The sequence below is a fragment of the Coregonus lavaretus genome, assembly GCF_964263955.1.
Source record: "Coregonus lavaretus genome assembly, chromosome: 10".
Taxonomy (NCBI): Eukaryota; Metazoa; Chordata; class Actinopteri; order Salmoniformes; family Salmonidae; genus Coregonus; species Coregonus lavaretus.
Window position 1 is genome coordinate 40,159,211 of NC_139997.1, and position 21,068 is coordinate 40,180,278.

General features: G+C 42.6%; 1 protein-coding gene across 1 annotated transcript in view; it reads right to left on the reverse strand.

Moving 5' to 3' along the window:
* LOC311136006 (ephrin-B1-like) overlaps nucleotides 1–21,068 on the reverse strand; it is a 73,632-nt gene that overhangs the window by 25,872 nt on the left and 26,692 nt on the right. The window contains exon 2 of the mRNA XM_084170065.1: nucleotides 12,394–12,671. Within this exon, the coding sequence (XP_084026191.1) occupies nucleotides 12,394–12,671 (278 nt within the window). The remainder of the gene's footprint in view (nucleotides 1–12,393; nucleotides 12,672–21,068) is intronic.

Consider the following 21,068-nt stretch of genomic DNA (forward strand, 5'->3'; position numbering starts at 1 on the left):
ATGGCCCCCAAAGGCCTAGCTGACTACCTTAGGGACATCGCTATGGCAACAGGTAGAGGTTCTGATCCATGCGGGGGCTCAGATGGTTCAGTGTTTTGAAGAAGCAGAGACTGACCAATAACTGAAAAAACAGCTACTCTCTGAAGAAGCAAAGGTCAACTTTAATCATCTCCACAGCTCCACACAGGAATCTCATAAAAAACTAAACAAAGCTAGTTCATTCTCATCTTCACCCCTACACAAGAGAAAGGAGAGAAGAGGGTAAAGGTATTTCTCTAAAACAGTATCTAATCCTCTGAGAACTGCTCTACAGACTAGTAATGTTGAAAGTAGTTTGCTGATTGGGCCCCTTTTAAGAAATTCAAGCTTTCAATGAGGTCAGTTCATTAAAAAAAAATGATCTAAGATTGGATGTATACCATGAAAGCAGAGGCTTCTGGAAACAAAAGGAAAGCTTGGCTTATGATCTCGACAGCACCTATGTTTGCAATTAGATAAAAAATCTAAAGCATATGCTTTGTCGGAACTCCAAAGCCTGCGATCAAATGTGTTGTCTGGAGAGCGAACGATAAATATGCTTCTTGTAACCAAAACGCCCATTACATTCACATCAAGAGAGTAAACATGTCAAAAACAGGGAAGTGGAAACGAAAAAATGCAGATCCGGTAGATATATGTTGCTATTTAACACACTTTTAAACTTTTCACACTATCACACTATTTTATGGGACAACTGACTCCTTTACATTTCATGTGACTGACAACTCTATGACTGATTTCTATTTTCAGTTTAAAAAAAAAAAGGTTATTCACCACACACTGCTTCTGTCTGATATAACTCAAGCCTTTGACACTGTGGGTCACACAGAGATTTAGGAGTTTAGTTACCACCTCACATCATTTGAATAAACATCTGAATAGAATGTTCTCAACACTATAATAGCGACCACTATGGAAAGCCCCTTGGTCCCCACCTCAGGGAAACGTGAACCCCCTCACATGGCAGCCACTGTAAAAGAAAATGAACCCGGTAATTCTCATTCTTCATCTGTGGCATATGAAAAATGTTGTCTCAGGCCAGCTCCAAAAGCTGTGGCTGCATAGCGGTACATCAAAGCCAGGGTTATGTCCTCAAAATCAGAATCATCTGTTCTTTATTCCAAAGTGACCGGCTATTCAACTTCCTTATGCATCCCAGTCAGCTCCGGAAGGGCTCTGATCTCACCCTCAAGGTGCAGTCTAGGCCTGCGATGACTATCAAAAAATAATCAGAGGCTTTTTAGAATAAACCAGGCCCTAGATAATTAAACCCTGAGCAAAAGTCCTACACTCCAGCACCATTGTTGTGACATGTGCAACACAATAAACTAGATAGGCCTTACATTTTTCATAATGCCTTCATTTGGACCTATTCCTGATAAAACAAACCATTAGGCGTTTCCAGGGACCAGTTGAACTAGTGATAAAAAGAGAACCTTTCAACTGTAAATTTCCTGTTCTTCATTTTTCAGTATTTTCCAGCTTTTTAATACTTCTCTAGAGAGCATGACATTAATGTTTCCAGGATCATGCTTTTCACATTATCTTCCCTCTTAGACAATACCAGACCCTTTTTTTCTCTTTTAGTCGCAAACCTCATGCTAATGCATGTCTTTTCTCACATTTCCACTTTCTAAAACTCAAGGCAAAGCCAATTTCATTTGATGCCAAATCACAGTAATTACACTGTTATGTGACATGACAATTAACTCCCAAGTTTCACAAGGACATGCATATTCTTCCATGGCCTACAGCCCACACTGCATACATATGAAGAATATTGGCCCAGTTGTGTATCTCTCGTTGCATCTTTGCCCGTGTGCGATGAGAGACTGTCATTTTAAGGTCTTAAACAGACTGGTAGACGGTGGAGATGTCATGGTGTGTCAGAGGTAAGATGGAGTGCAGCAGATGACATCATTCCTGGGGCTGGGTTGAAGATTAGAGTCAGCTGTCTGAGGGAGCCTCCATGACAAATCTCCCCCTTCCCCTCCTGTATCCACAGTGCTCAGGGGGGAATGGTGCTATATCTGGCCCAATTACACTGCGATTCCCTCTACCTCAGTGACAAGGCTCCTGCAGCTCTCTGGCTGCTTCCTGATTAACCTGATATGAAGGACACCTCCAGAGGGGGTTTACGCCAGGCATGGAAGACCAAGAGGAATCAGGACAATAGACAAGCGGCAACATGGGGAATATATGATCGGACGGATCGGTGCAGTCTGTCATAAAAATTGAGTAATGCCTGAGCAGCTGTTTGGCTGAGTTTGTGTTTCACATCCATTTAAATTGCTAGAGGAAGGCTTTTGAGTCAAGCTCAGTTAGCGAGCTGGACCAGTAACAGAGACCAGTTAACTGGATACACAAGTAACGTGGCCTGGTGATAGAAACCAGTTCGCCAAGCAGCAAGCCACTGAGTCCAATTAACAAGAGACTAGTCAGCCTGTTGAACCAATGACTAAGCATCAGTGATGTTCCGCTTGAATAGCTAATTTCTGTCATCTTTTTCTTGATAGACAGATTTTTGTGTGTAACGCATTCTAATGTTGCGAGTACTATAACATTTTAGAGAAATTATGTCAGCGAGAGATGATGTTAGCGGAACATGATGAAAGAGTTTAATTGTAATCGGGCCCAGGATTGAAGATCTTCAAAGCTACTGTGAATTCTACAGACACAGTGCTTTATGAACTGAATCGAGCAGAGGGAGATTATGGGAGAAGGAAATGCACTACACATGGTGTGGGAGAGCTATGGAAGTAACAGGTCCTGAAAGACGCTGCCTGGGAAGGCTTTGTTGTGTTTTGCTGTAACAGCAGGGGCCATATCAAATGACTCGGGAAACATAATGGGATAACTTTAATGCTGAAAAACATTCAAACGGTTTGTTTGCTTGAAATTGTACTCATTGTTTTATGTAATTGTTCAAATCTATGGTTCTCTGAGGAGCTTCAAGCATTTCTTTCACAATATATCTCATGTAGGTGTACTATAGGGCATAAGGTCTTGTTTTTATTATCTTGTACCATCTCCCTACTCAGCCTTTCTTGCACACATGTCCTCTTCTGCCCCTGCAATGCACTGGATGGAAATTCAGGCTGTGGTGCCAATCAGCTCAGTTTCCAGAGGCATTTAGTAGATTATGGCCATGTCCTGCCAACAGCCCACCATCCCACCCAGTGCACGCACACGCACACACACACACACAAACACACACACTCTCACTCACACACACAATCACATATGCACACACATACGCATGCAGACTCACGTACTGTATGTGCACACCCCCACTCCCACACACACTCACACAAACACAGACAACACCCCCCACATCACGGCCTCTCTTTCTCAAACCAATTCATGGGTCCCCAATCCCCCGCCCCAACTGGAGTGGCAGCTGTCACAATGCGTCACTATCAGCCGTGGAGGGTTACAGGGAATCAGTGTGCAGATGAGAAAATAGGTTCTCCCATCAAAACACCTCCATAGACATACACATTGTTCAAAGCAGGGGATGTGTCGTCTTTTGAAAAGAGCATGAGATGATTAGCATGGAAGAACTCCATGCTAAGATGGATTTTTGTTTGGGGGATTGTTTCTTTCTATCTGGGAGTATAATCACTTCAGTATGTCTGTTTCTTTCTCCTGCAGCCCTGTGGTCTGGCCCTGCTGCCAAATGGTGGTAGGGCTGGAGTTGTCATCAGTGGGTTATCACTGACACCCCTCCTGCTGAGACTCGCTGACCCTCTGCACAGGGGCACATGGGGAAAGACCCACACCACGGGGGCATATGAGAAAGCTATACCAGTTTGCATACAGTCAACAAAGATAATCCTCTCCATGTCTGTGTACACAATGTGAGGGAACTATGCCAAAGACCATATTTTTTAATTCTGAGGAGAGAGGGAGATAAAAAGTTAATGCTAGCCTCCTCCGTGTGCTGCATTCTCCACCCATCACTGGAGCAAATTAGAGGCATTTTCTCTGGTCTGATGATGTTTACAGAGCAGTATAAAACTATGTGATAAAGCATTATGGCTACTCTGCCACAGAGCAATAACAAGTATGTCATAGAGCAACACAGTTATTCTGAGCGACAGAGAGTTAAAGTACACACAGAGCTGGAGCAGCTGGGTCCCATTGCCTCGAGACATTTATATAAAAGAGCCAAGGAAGTTTAATCTTATCAGCAGAGTGATACCTAATAGAAAAATCGTTATCCCAGAGTTAGATTGAGACGTTTTGGCATACCAATTCAATATAGTGCATGATGAATCTGTGCTGTCTGAGGAGTTTTCATGGTCAGCTGTTTTGAGTCAAAGGAAACAAAGATCTGACCTCAATAGGGAAACTCTTCAAGGTACTTTATTTTCCCTAACGTCATAAGAACTACTTGGGCCCATAAAACAGCTTTATACGCCCTTGGTACAGTCTAAATGTAACCCCTAAGATCTCTCTCAATTTTCTGGAGAAAGAAAATGCAGATATTTTTCACATTTTTGACAATGGTATTTGACAGTATTTTATGCTTTTAAATAATACAAGTTTTCAATATGCATTATGAGTAGTAAATGACCCTAGGGTGGCAACACATACATTATAAGTGATTTCAATGGGGCTTTCTCTATTCTGACTGTTCTATACTGTTCAATCCAACTTCATTTTCAGCATTTTCATAAATGTCTGCATTTCCTGCACTTTTGTTATCATTTCCAAACGGTGCCACGCAGGGCTGCATGATACTGGCAAAAAAAGAGAAAATAGCCTAATTAATGAAAAAAAGCATCTAATCAACAATATTATTATTTTCTATAAACTCTACAACTCTTCCAAATATTGACTTTTCTTCACAACTGCCACCAGTTTGATGCTAAAACATTGACCAAAAATACATATTGACATAGAAAAAAAAATGATAAAGAATATTTTATGCTGAAACCCTCATATTAAACATCAATTGTAATCACTAAATTGATGGTTTATATTTAGGATAATGTTTTACAGCTTTGTCATTCAATATAACTCGTATGTCTAAACTTTATTAATGATGTTAGGTACAGTGGAACTTTTTGCAAAAAGGCTTTATAAATGAAAACATAGCAATGTATTAACCTACTTGACATCAAAGAGGGCCAACAAACTTTTTGGTATAGAATGCAGTGATGAGTACTAAAATTGTCACCGTAATAAAGCGCAATGTGCTATGATAAACTGCATCTAACGGCTTTAATGAAGTGGCAGCTGCGATCATATACAGTAGATGATGTCGCCTTAGTCTAGGAACGTAAACTGCATAATCTGCTTTCTACTATTTAGCGAGAGGCAGGACCTTTTTCTATAGAAGAAGCCCATTTTTATTCTCAGCTTCTTAACTAACTCATCAATACGCTTTTTAAAAGACAGCTTTTCATCTATCCAGATGCCCAGATATTTGTAAGCAGGGACACGATCAATATGGACACCATCCAAAGTACATATGCTTAAATAATCAGACTTATATTTATGTGCTCTAGAGGACAACATATGCTTAGGTTTACCTGCATTCAGTACTAATTTCAGGTCAATAAAGTTTTTTTATTATCTTAATCGGTGTAAGGTCAACATCGAAGTAAGCATATGCCAATTAAAACACCTGGTTTTCTGAGCAATCTTTCAAATGATTAGGACATGTAAACAGCTTAATCAGCGTTCAAGCTGTGTATTTGATCTGTGCATGTGCTAGCACCGGTAGCGCAAGCCTCTCTCTTATGCGCGAGTGAAGTGAGTTCGGATAAACTGAAAGTATGCGTCTTCGAAATAGTTTTCACATACAAACTTTATATGTCCGAACATAGAATCAAATAGGCTTTGCAAAAATAACATGGTCACTGTGGTAGAACGTTTATTTTGATTGCTGATTTTCTGCATTGATTTAAGTCCCATCAGGTAGCCTGATTTCAGATGTGTCCATGTAAACAGGATTATTAGGAAAATCGTTCTTCTCGCAAAGCATGCAAACGTTTTAAAATAACCATTATATTAATCTGACTATCCACAATAATCATATTGTTGTGTGCATGTAACCGGGCTCATTGTCGTTTGACATGACAACGAACAAATACGGAGGAATTATTGACAGGGTAGGAACCAAAGTTGTTGGTCAGTGTTTCCAGGTGAGTGTAATTAGATGTTACAATACATGTTTTCTTACCTCATGTAGCTAACTGACATATACATGCTTCGCCTATTCCTCTCTGATTTAGAAGATACCGCCACAGATAGAACAATGAGCCAGATTTTTCTGGTTGATGTTTCCACTCACTACCAAACATGGTGATGAGAGGAAGCCCAGTGGCCGCCAGTGGGAGAAGATGGAGCGAGATGAATTCTGTCCGACATTTTTCTAATTTTCTCATCGATTAAACATTTGATCTCCATACAGTTTTCTGTTTCCAAAACTAAAATATGTAACAAACAGAGTGGACTGCGTTCTGTAGACTTGACCCTTAGCCAAAGTTTCAAAAAATTGCGTTGTTTAGAAGGAGTGCAAGGGCGAATTGAGTTATTGCACACGCGCACTTCACAGAGTAGGTGTTCCCTAACAGAAATATGCAAATAAATGCTAGAACACGCCAATAGGATCTCACTAGCTCATGCTTGGCTCTGCCCCCATCCTTGCATGTTTTGCCCACTATGATTAATTTGCTCCCATTGGAAATGGCAGGCTCTGGTCTATCTTGGGTTAGTTATAAAAATCTTTGATACCGTTGCACAAACAACATGCCTAGCTACGTTTGCTCTGACTCTTAGTACATTTAGCAAGCTAGCTAGCCAGCTTACTAGCAATTAGCATTAGCGGCTAACAAGGTTTATTTGAGCCACAACATGCTATGAAAAGACAAACTAGCAGACAGTAGTTTGCAGACAGTAAGATACACAAACTAATAGTGAAAAGCAGCATGTCACCAACATCTTGTTGCATCTATCTGACCATGCAGGCTGCAGAATGAACAGCAAGACAGTGCTCGTGACTGTGATCGAGCAACTGCTCTCTCCTTGAGGGGCAGGGCTTGGTGTGGGAAGTGGCATGCACCAGGAGGATAGGGAGAAAGACGATTCAAGTAGCAAACGTAAACTACAAAAACGGACATTACACGCACCTTTGCGTTTCACATTTAACAAACCAAACATTGAAATACCGTTATAGAGGGTAAAGTAAAAACCCAAACCGGTCCGTGCATCGAAACCGGTATATAGTAAAATACGGTATACCGCCCAGCCCTAGTTTCAATACACTGAGAAGTAAACTAATTACATATGTTCTAAAAATTGACATATAACAGATTATATTTTCAATGGCTTATGAACATATATTTTTCTCTTGTCTTTTAAAAGTAAAATGAGGAAAACATGCTCCTCCAACAATGTGTCTGGCATATACACTCAGCAGATGTTGACTGCTATTGATCAGGGTTTCCCAAACTCGGTCCTGGGACCACCCGGGGTGCACGTTTTGGTTTTCACCCTAGCACTACACAGCTGATTCAAATAATAAACTCATCATCAAGCTTTGATTATTTGAATCAGCTGTGTAGTGTTAGGGCAAAAACCAAAACGTGCACCCAGGACCGAGTTTGGGAAACCCTGGATTAGGGGATCAAAGACAAAGTCAGTCAGATCTCAGAGAGATACTCTCACAGGCAGCAGCATTCTTGGCAATGGACGTCGTGCGTTTTATCAAACCTCACTTTGATTTACGAAGAAACAAGTGAATACGCAGTGTAGAGTGCACTCTGCCTCACCTCTCATCTTCATCACTAATCCACCACTACTCAGAGAGCTGCAGAGTTCACTAATTAAACAAGCACTTGAGCTCATTTCCCCTTTATCAAGGGTGTTCCAACAAAAAAAAGAGGCACTGTTTATCAAATGATGTCAAAAGAATACTGGATACCTTATCCAACATTCTGTGCGTGTGTGGCTGGCACTGCTGCAGTGTGCACACATGTTTTGATAAATGTGGCCCATTTACTCCTGCAACCACATCATTAAAAAAAAAAAAAAAAAAAATTTGTTCTTTTTGGAACTGGACTAAAGAACATGAGGAAAATATACTGACTACTTTCAAGGACAATCAGAAATGTAATCAGTTTGTGGCAAAGACACAATATGTTTGCTTTCCTAATAGAGAAGTATCAATGTTGGAAGAGCTTTTTCATGCTTCACCAGTCATTTAGTGTGTTTTTATGGGCCATCCACGTTGGTTTGGAAGACCGGTTATCAGTGAGACTGGACATTATGGTGTCATTGATGTTCTGATGCTAGATCTGTGAAAGGATAGGACAATAGCAGAGCTCCTTCCCCAGCCAGCCACCAGTGATGATCTAAAGACATACCATGTGGATCAAAGGGTTAAAGAAAAGCAGCCATGGGCCTGTGGACCTGTGGAGTCGGGTGAAGTCGATTATGTGCTGGTGTTACGGTGTCAGAGCCAATGGACTCGGCTCAGCGATGTGTAACAGAACAAATCAGGCCTGCTTGACTGGAGCTGACCCCTCTGCCAGAGTTGAAGTGTTTTTGCAACTGACCGGATCTGACAGAAACAATTTCGCCTCAGAAAATTCAGAGACCCCTCTGCGCTTAGAGTTGCGCTGAGCAGGGAGAACTAGGCTAGTAGTGGCTGCACTTAAAAACAACGGGTCAAAAGATACTCAAGGCCACTCAGGCATTCCCGACCAAGGACTACCTGATAAGATTTTAATTCAACATACATTATAGTCAGACGACCTTAAGAAAATGTTTATGTTGTGCTGAGGGAGGTTAATGTGACCTGTAACGATTTCAGGCTCAGCAGAAGGATAATCAATTCAGTTGTACTAGACAGGTCTCTTTCAGAAACCTTGTATTCGAAGAAAAAGAGCCAGCATCTACAGTTGAAGTCGGAAGTTTACATACACCTTAGCCAAATAAATTTAAACTAAGTTTTTCACAATTCCTGACATTTAATCCTAGTAAAAATTCCCTGTCTTAGGTCAGTTAGGATCACCACTTTATTTTAAGAATGTGAAATGTCAGAATAATAGTAGAGAGAATGATTTATTTCAGCTTTTATTTATTTCATCACATTCCCAGTGGGTCAGAAGTTTACATACACTCAATTAGTATTTGGTAGCATTGACTTTAAATTGTTTAACTTGGGTCAAACGTTTCAGGTAGCCTTCCACAAGCTTCCCACAATATGTTGGGTGAATTTTGTCCCATTCCTCCTGACAGAGCTGGTGTAACTGAGTCAGGTTTGTAGGCCTCCTTGCTCGCACACACTTTTTTAGTTCTGCCTACAAATGTTCTATAGGATTGAGGTCAGGGCATTGTGATGGCCACTCCAATACCTTGACTTTGTTGTCCTTAAGCCAGTTTGCCACAACTTTGGAAGTATGCTTGGTGTCATTGTCCATTTGGAAGACCCATTCGCGACCAAGCTTTAACTTCCTGACTGATGTCTTTAGATGTTGCTTCAATATATCCACATAATTTTCCTTCCTCATGATGCCATCTATTTTGTGAAGTGCACCAGTCCCTCCTGCAGCAAAGCACCCCCACAGCATGATGCTGCCACCCCCCATGCTTCACGGTTGTGATGGTGTTATTCGGCTTGCAAGCGCCCCCTTTTTCCTCCAAACATAACAATGGTTATTATGGCCAAACAGTTATATTTTTGTTTCATTAGACCAGAGGACATTTCTCCAAAAAGTACGATCTCTGTCCCCATGTGCAGATGCAAACCATAGTATGGCTTTTTAATGGCGGTTTTGGAGCAGTGGCTTCTTCCTTGCTGAGCGGCCTTTCAGGTTATGTCGATATAGGACTCGTTTTACTGTGGATATAGATACTTTTGTACCTGTTTCCTCCAGCATCTTCACAAGGTCCTTTGCTGATGTTCTGGGATTGATTTCCAATTTTCGCACCAAAGTACGTTCATCTCTAGGAGATAGAACGCGTCTCCTTCCTGAGCGGTATGATGGCTGCGTGGTCCCATGGTGTTTATACTTGCGTACTATTGTTTGTACAGATGAATGTGGTACCTTCAGGCGTTTGGAAATTTCTCCCAAGGATGAACCAGACTTGTGGAGGCCTACAATTATTTTTCCGAGGTCTTGGCTGATTTCTTTTGATTCTCCCATCTCCCATGATATCAAGCAAAGAGGCATTGAGTTTGAAGGTAGGCCTTGAAATACATCCACAGGTACACCTCCAATTGACTCGAATGATGTCAATTAGCCTATCAGAAGCTTCTACAGCCATGACATCATTTTCTGGAATTTTCCAAGCTGTTTAAAGGCACAGTCAACTTAGTGTATGTAAACTTCTGACCCACTGGAATTGCGATACAGTGAATTATTAGTGAAATAATCTGTCTGTAAACAATTGTTGGAAAGATGACTTGTGTCATGCAAAAGTAGATGTCCTAACCAACTTGACAAAACTATAGTTTCTTAACAAGAAATGTGTGGAGTGGTTGAAAAACAAGTTTTAATGACTCCAACCTAAGTGTATGTAAACTTCCGACTTCAACTGTGTATGTGACATACAAAGGAACATTAAAGGGATACTTAAGGATTTTGGCAATGAAGCCCTTTATCTACTTCCCCAGAGTCAGATGAACTCATGGATACCATTTTTATGTCTCTGCATCCAGTATGAAGGAAGTTAAGAGGTACAGTGCCTTGCAAAAGTATTCATCCCCCTTGGCGTTTTTCCTATTTTGTTGCATTACAACCTGTAATTTAAATTGATTTTTATTTGGATTTCATGTAATGGACATACACAAAATAGTCCAAATTGGTGAAGTGAAATTAAAAAAATAACTTGTTTAAAAAAAGTATAAAAAATAAATAATGGAAAAGTGGTGCGTGCATACGTATTCACCCTCTTTGCTATGATTTCCTTAAATAAGATCTGGTGCAACCAATTACCTTCAGAAGTCACATTAATTAATTAATATGCCATTTAGCAGACGCTTTTATCCAAAGCGACTTACAGTCATGCGTGCATACATTTTTTTTTTTTGTGTATGGGTGGTCCCGGGGATCGAACCCACTACCTTAGCGTTAGAAGCGCCGTGCTCTACCAGCTGAGCTACAGAGGACCACATAATTTGTTAAATAAAGTCCACCTGTGTGCAATCTAAGTGTCACATGATCTGTCACATGATCTCAGTATATATACACTGTTCTGAAAGACCCCAGAGTCAGCAACACCACTAAGCAAGGGTCACCACCAAGCAAGCGGCACCATGAAGACCAAGGGACTCACCAAACAGGTCAGGGACAAAGTTGTGGAGAAGTACAGATGAGGGTTGGGTTATAAAAAAATATCAGAAACTTTGAACATCCCACGGAACACCATTAAATCCATTATTAAATAATGGAAAGAATATGCACCACAACAAACCTGCCAAGAGAGGGCCGCCCACCAAAACTCACGGACCAGGCAAGGAGGGCATTAATCAGAGAGGCAACAAAGAGACCAAAGATAACCCTGAAGGAGCTGCAAAGCTCCACAGCGGAGATTGGAGTATCTGTCCATAGGACCACTTTAAGCCGTACACTCCACAGAGCTGGGCTTTACGGAAGAGTGGCCAGAAAAAAAGCCATTGCTTAAAGAAAAAATAAGCAAACACGTTTGGTGAATAGTTATGCACACTGAAGTTTTCTGTTTTTTTGTCTTATTTCTTGTTTGTTTCACAAGACAAATTTTTTTTTGCATCTTCAAAGTGGTAGGCATGTTGTGTAAATCAAATGATTAAAACACCCCAAAAAATCCATTTTAATTCCAGGTTGTAAGGCAACAAAATAGGAAAACTGCCAAGGGGGGTGAATACTTTCGCAAGCCACTGTAGTTTCACAAGCCAATGCTAACTAGCGTTAGCATAATAGCTGGAAGTCTATGGCATCTACTAGCAGCTAGCAGTTACCATAGACTTCCAGTCATTGCACTAATGCTAGTTAGCAATTGCGCTAACTGTAGTTAGCAACTTCCTTCAAACTGCACGCAGAGACATAAAAATGGTATCCCACGAGTTCATCTTACTCTGGAGAAGTAGATAAAGGGCTTCATTGCCAAAATCAGGAAGTATCCCTTTAAGCCCATGGAAAATACAATTGTTTGATCTTATCGCAGCACTGCAATACCCGTTTCTAAATTGTAGATTAAGGAAAAGCCTTGTGAATTGTTTGCAATTCTATTCCATGTCGGGACCGTATTTAGATATGAATAATCTAGGAACAATCGTGTTGTAATTTCTAAGCAACAATACAACGTCTATAGATGTAAAATAAGATGCATCAGTGTGGTTAAATGTCAGATACTCACATGTGATGTAGTAATTTCTGTTCTTTTTGAACTCCAGGCCCATGTAGTTTGGACTGAACTCCTGAAACTTGATGGTGAATTTGATGTCCTTCTCAGGCTTGTTGCAGTTGACCAACACATTGGGGTCCATGACTGTTCTGCATTGGTCTGCCTGGTTCTTCTTCACCAGGTATAGTTTGTAAAACTCATACGGCCGCCCCATATCTGCCTTTGGGCAGATAATGTCCAGCTTGTCTCCTATCTCTGGGTACATCACCAAGCCCTTCCCATACTGAAATCTGAAACAGACAAAATATGACAGAGAAAGGTAAGAATATTTCAAATACTCTAATAATAGCAATACATACAAGGTCTGGACATCACATTCATTGCATAACAGCGTGTTATAACTCTCTGTAAAATGCCATTCTTCTCTACCAAATACACCAGTGTTGTCTGTGTCTGGCTGGCAGTTGCTTGAGCAACAGTGACTAATTTAAAGTAAATCGTTTGTCATTTCACTTCACTTAAAGCCGGTGCAAAACAAATCATGAGTGAATTCATTGTAAGGAACAGGTTAAGGGAAGTGGGGGCGGGTGTTTACAACGCCACATAAACATGGCCGACTGTCGAGGACAGCTATGGGACACGCTTTTACATCTGGGGTTGATAACATCAAATATACAGATAACAACCGAGAGCCCAAGCTGTTATAATGTAAACACATGCATTCATTTACATTAATGCCCATTGATTTAAAACACTGTAAACAAAGCAGACATCCCTATCTTTAGCTTAGCAAACATACAGCACAATACCAGGGCAGATGTCAATAGGAAATCAGTATGACAGAGGGCTGCCCGGGTCCTGATTGAGCTTAATCTGCGCCAAGTGAGGAGAGAGTACAGATAAACACAAAGCGCTGATGGACAGATGGCATGCAAGCCTTATCTAGATGCTCCACACCTTATCTTTCACAAATTCATTTTGATATCTTCCCTCTCTAACTCAAAGCAACAGGCCCAGCTGAATTCTATTTGAGGATTTAGAGCCGCTGATTGCCTTTGATGAGTCATACTTCTCAAGTGGTTTCTTTTTTCTTTTTCTTGATAAGAACCCTTAGGTCTGCTGACATGCTTAATCCAATATGAGAGAAGAGCTGATGTAGGCAGTTTTTGATCTGGTCCTGTAGAAGTCAAACAAATCGGTGTTGTGTTGAATGTGTTTTTGTTCAGCTTAAAGTCTAAACAACCTTGTCCTAGTTACCAGAGAGATGCTGCTCAGTTTGATGATGATGATGTGTTTGGTTGTGATGGAGACGGAATGGGACAATCTGATCCTTATTTACATTTGATTTGCATACACACTGTTCCCAACCAATTTCAACATGGTTTAATTGCCAAGAAAACAGCTTTCATGATTCATTCATTTTAAGGCCCTGGTGGATAGAAGGAGGCTGACTAATTCTCCCAACACTAAAATTAATCAACAGTAAGCAATGTCTGTCTGTATGGCAGTCAGTCTGCCTGTCTGTGGCAAACCTTAGTTATGCTTTGCTAGTATGATATCTTAGACAAAAATATGGGCCCTGGTTCCACTATGTCAATCCGCCACGGCTCGTTTAGTATCCAGTCTGCAACGACCCTGTTTCTCTACTTGCTGTATTCACTAGTAATTAGAGTCTCTCCTTCTCTCAATCTTTAATTCTCTCGTTCCTTCGTTATCTCGTTCTATGTGGGATTACAGCTCTTTGCCATGCATGATGGGACTCATGATTTGTAAAATAAAAAGGGTCCCTTGCGTTCGCTAACAGCTGAGGAGATGTGATGATGCATTATTATTCCCTATATACTGAAGCGGAACTGTACGACCGCATACTATTACTGTACATAAAGACGAAGCAGAGTGCAAAGCCTGGAGTGAGCACAGCTTGCCTGGCCCTGCGGTTAGATTGGTGTTGTCTTTGTCTCTCAGACACTGGGTCCTCTGTTTGGCTTCTCAAACCTGTTTGATTGGCCCTTATCCTCAGGCTTCTTCAGAGACTGATCAGGTGTCTGGCTTTAGTTTCTGTATTGTCTCCAAAGTGTTTCTGAGCCAATGGAAATGCATTCTTCAAAGTGTGTATATAATGTAGCTCTGTTAGCAAACTTTTTCAAACTAACACTCAACCTCCACAAAGCAGCAATGAACTCTCTGTTATAATCCTCTGTATTTACGGTCATGGGATCCTCGGAGGATAAGGTAAACGGCCAGGGGCCAGTATAAAGTAATGCACCTAACAAAGGGTTCACAGCATTTGAGGTAGCCACGACTAGCGGTATATAGAAAAGAAACCAAATTTGAAACTAAAGTGAGCAACACATAACTCAATGCTGTCTGCAACACCGACACTGACTGTCTCATTCTGTAGTCTCTCAGTAGCCCCCTCTTCAGTTCACAGTTATGGTCTGACACAAGCACCTCAAAATGGAGTACATCAATAGAACAATATGACAAAAAACATGTTAAGCATTTCTCTATAAACTGTGTCAGAGCAACTTTTGTTGATGGTTGCCTGAAGTAGGTTGCGTGGTCCAACAAAAATAGAGAATAATACACCTACAAAAACACAACCCTGACTAAATGCACAACAACAATAATTGAGTAGCTATAGATGTCAGAGAAGGATATAAGTCAAGGATACCTTTAAAAACCACACAATACCCTGTCTGCTGCTCCTCTGTGCTGATTAGGATGTCTCATGTTTTGTAAAGCTTTGACTGCCTATTACTACTCCATCTACCAATTTCACAAGGGGATGCCCAAACAGATCCTCCATTCCCTTTGTGCTGATCAAACAGGACTGCTGCTCTGAAGAGCTAAGAGGCTGAGCAAAGATAGTGTTCAGATTCCAGACTGAACACTGGAAATTACAGGTCATCTTCACGATTAGGGCTTTGAGCTCTGAATATCCTCCCACCACTTTCCATAGGAAATGTGGTTTAAAGAGTGACAATTTGACATGGCAGGCAAGAGTTTTTTCGTTTTCATCACTATTATTTTCGGGGACAGAAATCAGCAGACACAGTGGGGTATTATGTGAGTTTTAAAGCGTAATGAATATTAATGAGATGGATTAGCATATTCATCAGGGGTGCTCAATGATTGCCATTTCATTCAGTTTGCCATCTTACAAATCCTTTCAATGGTCATTTTTCATCAGAGAAAGAATGGTATTATTACTGCTTTCTCCACGGTCAGTAGGGTTTTAAAGTGATGTTACATGCAGCTAGCACACCAGGATATTTTTGTAATACATAAACATTCAGTTTAGGATGCATGGTGATCCTCAAATAAAATGCATTATATATCATATGGTTACAAGCATGTCCGAATCCCCATAACTCATTGTTACAACAAGTAACCTGCATCTACATAATTAACTATCAAAGACAATAGTCGGGAAAAACAGTGAGTGGTCAGTCCTTTACTGGATAGTGATACAATGATGGCGAGCACAATAACTAGCAAGTACAATATCTGCAACTATTGACTGGAAATTCAATTGTCAGGGTCTTCCAGGGCAGGGACAAATCGCAATATTGCACTGAGTGCATTTGTGAAAACAGATCAAAAATAAGATTGGATTTGATTTCAATATTGAGCTAATCCTCCATAACCATGTTGCCTCATCTCCTGCCGTACGTTGCCACCCTGGGCCTGACAGGCCTCATGCTGCCTCCACTCTCGAGACCCCTGGGATCCTGTTTAACATAATTAGGTACCAGGCCAACACCTTATCTCAGCCTCACATGCAAAATAAAATTCACTGGGGTCCAGCAGAGACACAGTCCCAAAGACATATGGTGACTGCTGCTCTCAATCTCAAGACACAGCCCCTCAAAGTCAATCATCTAGTAAACATTAGAAAAATACCCTTTTAAGCCGTGGGGAATGATTACTTATAGATAAGGGGCTGTCGGATTAATCCAGCTTCTGTTATCGTTTTAGAGCATTGTTATCTTAATGTTTCATCATTATAAAAACATTGAGTGAGTGATAAACCAAATTAACCAACCTTTAAGGGCTTATTTTGCTATCCTTGCTTTGAAATCAAAACATTAAATTAAGTCAATATTTTATTTGAATCTTAAATTGATGGCTTAGGAGTCAACATATTTGCATTAAAATCAACTTCCTAAGGTTACATCCTCTGGCAGACGTTTGGCTCCATATTACCAGGAAACTAACATGGTCAAACACTGAATCACAGACATTCATTCAGCCTGTGAATGAAGACATCAACTTCTGTGAACCGTCACTGATGCACGCCTTTGCTTGAACAAACCAAGTAGACATAAAAATAAAATAAAATGCAAATGTACCAGTATCTTTCCCACTGCTAGGAAAACGACAATCAAATATGTGTCAAATATACCAGGTGCAAGGGGACAAGCTCAAGCAATATGGGCAAACTTGAAGAAGCAAACTCATCTCCATTGTCTGCACTGCTCATTATCAAACTGGGAAAGACTGAAAAAATAGCCCTCCTTTGTTCTTCACTCATTTGGGCCTCCTACACACTTAAAGCCTGGGCAGTTCCATTCATGCTTTGGAGGAGACAAGGCCTCATTCTCTTGCCAATCGGATTTACAAGATGCACCAGTCGGGTATAAACAAGTTGCCATAGAAACGTTATGATTTCGGCGCAATTTTTCCCTCTTCCTCTCTCTCTTTCCCGCATTCTCTCCCTCCCCCCATCATCTCTAATTGAAAATGATGAAATAGTCTACAGGGAGGGGAGAGAAAATATGTTCTAATCTTATTCAAAATGAAGGTAAAGACTGACATACTTTTTTTCTGTGACTTAAACTAAAGTCAATTTATTAAAAGCCAGGAAAATAATATAAAGTGTAGGTTTTAAGTTGCATTTGTTCTTGATTATATTTATGAATCAACAGCACCATAATTAATGTGATTGAATGGAACACCCCCCATCCCCACCCATAGAGTGAGCTCAGAATCCCCCCTCCCTAAGGCGTGCTCAGACGAAAGACAAACTTCACAGAGCATCATTATCACAGCGTTCTGCTTTTCTCATTTTAACATTAAGCACATGGCTTAAACTCTCTCCCTCTCTCTCTCTGCCTGCCTCACTCTCTCTCACACACACACAAACACACACACACACACACACATTTTTAAACAACTGAACACAGACTTAAGAGTGGCTTGAATGCAACCAATTAAAGAGCTGCAATACGTAGTCCATGCAAATGAAGGTTATTCATTCACATGCTCTCACAATGCTACTGAGATCTTCACACAGCCAAGGGGGAAAAGATCTCTCATGAGTGGCATGGCCACACTCTCCCCACCCCACCTCCCCTTCACACATTCCAAGAGGGAATTCAAGCACATGACTTGGCAGACCCTTCCATCCCACAATGCCCCTTTGCTGGAGGATTTAGGCTATCCAATGGAATATCAGAGAGGGGTGCAACTAGTCTGGGACTCTAAAGCCGTCACCATTCATACAACTCCATCAATAGGCCTCAGGCTAGCTAGAGGGCAGGATACACTCTAAACATTCAAACGTGCACTTTGAATACTTAGTTATTGAACATTTATAATTATCAGTTAATTCCAGTTGAAGACGAAATTGACAAATGCAAACATGCTAGAGTAATTTTTTGCAGTTGAAGGATCTTGGGCTCTCTGAAAAATATTTGTTGTTTATTTCACAATAAGTAATTTTCCTGTTGTCCTAGTTTTTAAAGTTGGATAAAAATGCAGATTGGCAGGTATTATTTTCCTTCAAGCCTGCAAATCATTAACTAACAGAAAAACATCTTCTTGCTCTGACAGTAATTTGAGGGTAAGGGAACCGCAACCCAAATGAGCTGTTATGCAGTGAGGGAAGAAAAACAAACGCCTCAAAAAAGAAAATCAACATGCTCTAAACATTGCATCCAATCTTTAAAACTTTTCCTACAAGTCTGTGATTGTGTTAAAATACAATATTTAAGATGTCATGAGCCTCTCACTCCACCGGGTTACCACCTTAATTTTCTTCCACTCTGCTCACCACTCTCTCTACTCAGCCTAACTAGCTCCACCTGTCCCTGCTCTGCTCTGCTCTAATTACTCTGCCAGCTGCGCTGCATTACCCACTACCTCTCCCAGTATTTAAGGCCCTGTCTTTCAGCTCTCCGGGGTCAGATCGTCTGCAAAGCTCACACCCGGAACCTGTTTGCTCGCGCTTCTGGCTCACCCTGGTTTTGTGACCCCGGACCTGCCTGATTTTTGGATACTCTTCTGCCCCAGGAGATCCAGACCTGCTTCTGCCATAACGACTCCTGACTACTCTGCAATCCCGGACTTCTGGACCACCCACCACCGGCTTCATAGGACGCATCGCTGCCACTGGGGGGGGCACAGACCCAGCACATTGGACGGGATCCCTGTTACCCCTGGAGCCTTCATTCACTCCCTACTTCCCTTTTCCCTTAAGTTTTAATAAACTTTCTGGTGTGACGCAATTGTGGTCCTCTGGTCGTCTGTCTGAACCGTGACAGTACGATCTGACCATTATGGACTCAGCGCACACTTTCCCCGACATGGAAACCGATGAGCATGAGCAGCAGTTCCAGCAGCAGCAACAACAACTCGCCATGATCATTCAACTCCTCACCAACCTTACCCCAGCCAGTCTGCCCACCAGCCCTGCCCCCGAGTTACCTGCCCCGGTCATTGCAGCTGCTGCTCCGGAACCCAAGATTGGAAACCCCGAGCGGTTCAACGGCGATTCAACCCAGGTCCGGCCATTCCTGACTAGCTGCCGACTTCAGTTCTCCTTGCAGCCAAGGACCTTCGCCACGGAGGGGGCTAAAGTTGGGTATGCCATCACTCACCTGACGGGCCGAGCTCGACTCTGGGGAACAGCAGAGTTCGAACGTCAAACCCCCGCATGTGCAACCTTCGACCTGTTTGCTGAGGAGATGCTGAAGGTGTTTGACCTGGATTCACCAACCGCAGAGGCGTCTCGTGAACTGTTCAGTATTCGACAAGGCAGACGTACAGTCGCAGACCATTCCATCGACTTCCGAACCCTGGCTAGACGAAGTTCTTGGAACACACCATCGTTGGTGGACGCGTTCTTCCATAGTTTGGCTGACTATATCAAGGACGAGTTGGTCTCCCATGAACTGCCTTCCACTCTTGATGAAGCCATCGCACTGACTGTCAGGATCGACAGAAGGATACAGACCCGTCGTCGTGAGAGGGGGCGCCAAGGTCCACCTACTACCGGCATTCGGAGAGATCCGACTGGGCTCCTGTCATCTACTGCCACTCACCCAGGTCAGCTTGATCAGTCTGAGCCTATGGAGATTGGGCGAGCCTCTCTCACTCCTGCAGAGCGCCAGCGCCGCTTCACCTCAAACCTCTGCCTCTATTGTGGAGGTGATGGACATCGTGTGGTAACCTGCCCTTTAAAGGGCCGGAGCTCACCGGGCATAGAGGGAGTCCGGTTGAGTTCAATGACCATCCAGTCCTCCGACCGCAAACCCCTGCTGCAAGTTCACCTCCGCCTCTCTGACTCAACTCACACCCTGGCTGCTCTGGTGGATTCTGGCGCCGAAGCCAACATAATGGACATCAAGCTGGCACGCCAACTGGGACTGGAGAACCTCCGTTTGACACCTCCTATTCCTGCCCGGGCACTGGACGGACACTTACTCGGATCGGTCACTCATGTCACGGCCCCGGTCTCGATGGGTCTGTCCGGAAACCATCAAGAAACTATCCAGTTTCACCTGCTCCCCTCTCCAGGCCAACCCCTCATCCTGGGTTACCCATGGCTCCGCCGGCACAACCCTCAGCTCGACTGGGTGACCGGGGTGATCAGGGAGTGGGGAGAGGACTGCCACCGAACCTGCCTGCTTGCTGCCGCACTACCCCCTCGGCCAGTACCTACTAACTCCGCTCCTGACCTCTCCAATGTCCCAGAATGCTACCATGGTCTCAGAGAGGTGTTTAACAAAGCAAGAGCCACATCTCTGCCCCCTCACCGGCCGTACGACTGTGCCATCGACCTCCTCCCTGGAACAGCCCCTCCAAAGGGTCGTCTTTATTCGTTGTCTGCTCCTGAAAGAAAGTCCATGGAGGACTACATCAATGGCTCTCTGTCCGCAGGATTAATCCGTTCATCTTCATCTCCTGCTGGTGCTGGCTTCTTCTTTGTGGGGAAGAAGGACGGATCCCTTCGCCCCTGCATCGACTACAGGGGACTCAACGACATCACAGTGAAGAACCGTTACCCTCTGCCTCTGCTCACCTCTGCTTTTGAGTTGCTCCAGGGAGCCACTGTTTTTACCAAGTTGGATCTCAGAAACGCTTACCACCTAGTGCGGATCCGGGAGGGAGATGAATGGAAAACCGCATTCAATACACCAACAGGCCACTACGAGTATCTGGTTATGCCTTTTGGCCTCACCAATGCTCCTGCTGTGTTCCAGGCTCTAGTGAATGATGTACTGCGAGACATGTTAAACAAGTTTGTCTTCGTTTACCTGGATGACATCTTAATCTACTCCAGAAACCTGTCTGAACACACCCGCCATGTCCAGCAAGTCCTTCATCGTCTTCTGGAGAATTCCCTCTACGCCAAGGCAGAGAAATGTGAGTTTCACGTCAAGACAGTGGCCTTCCTGGGG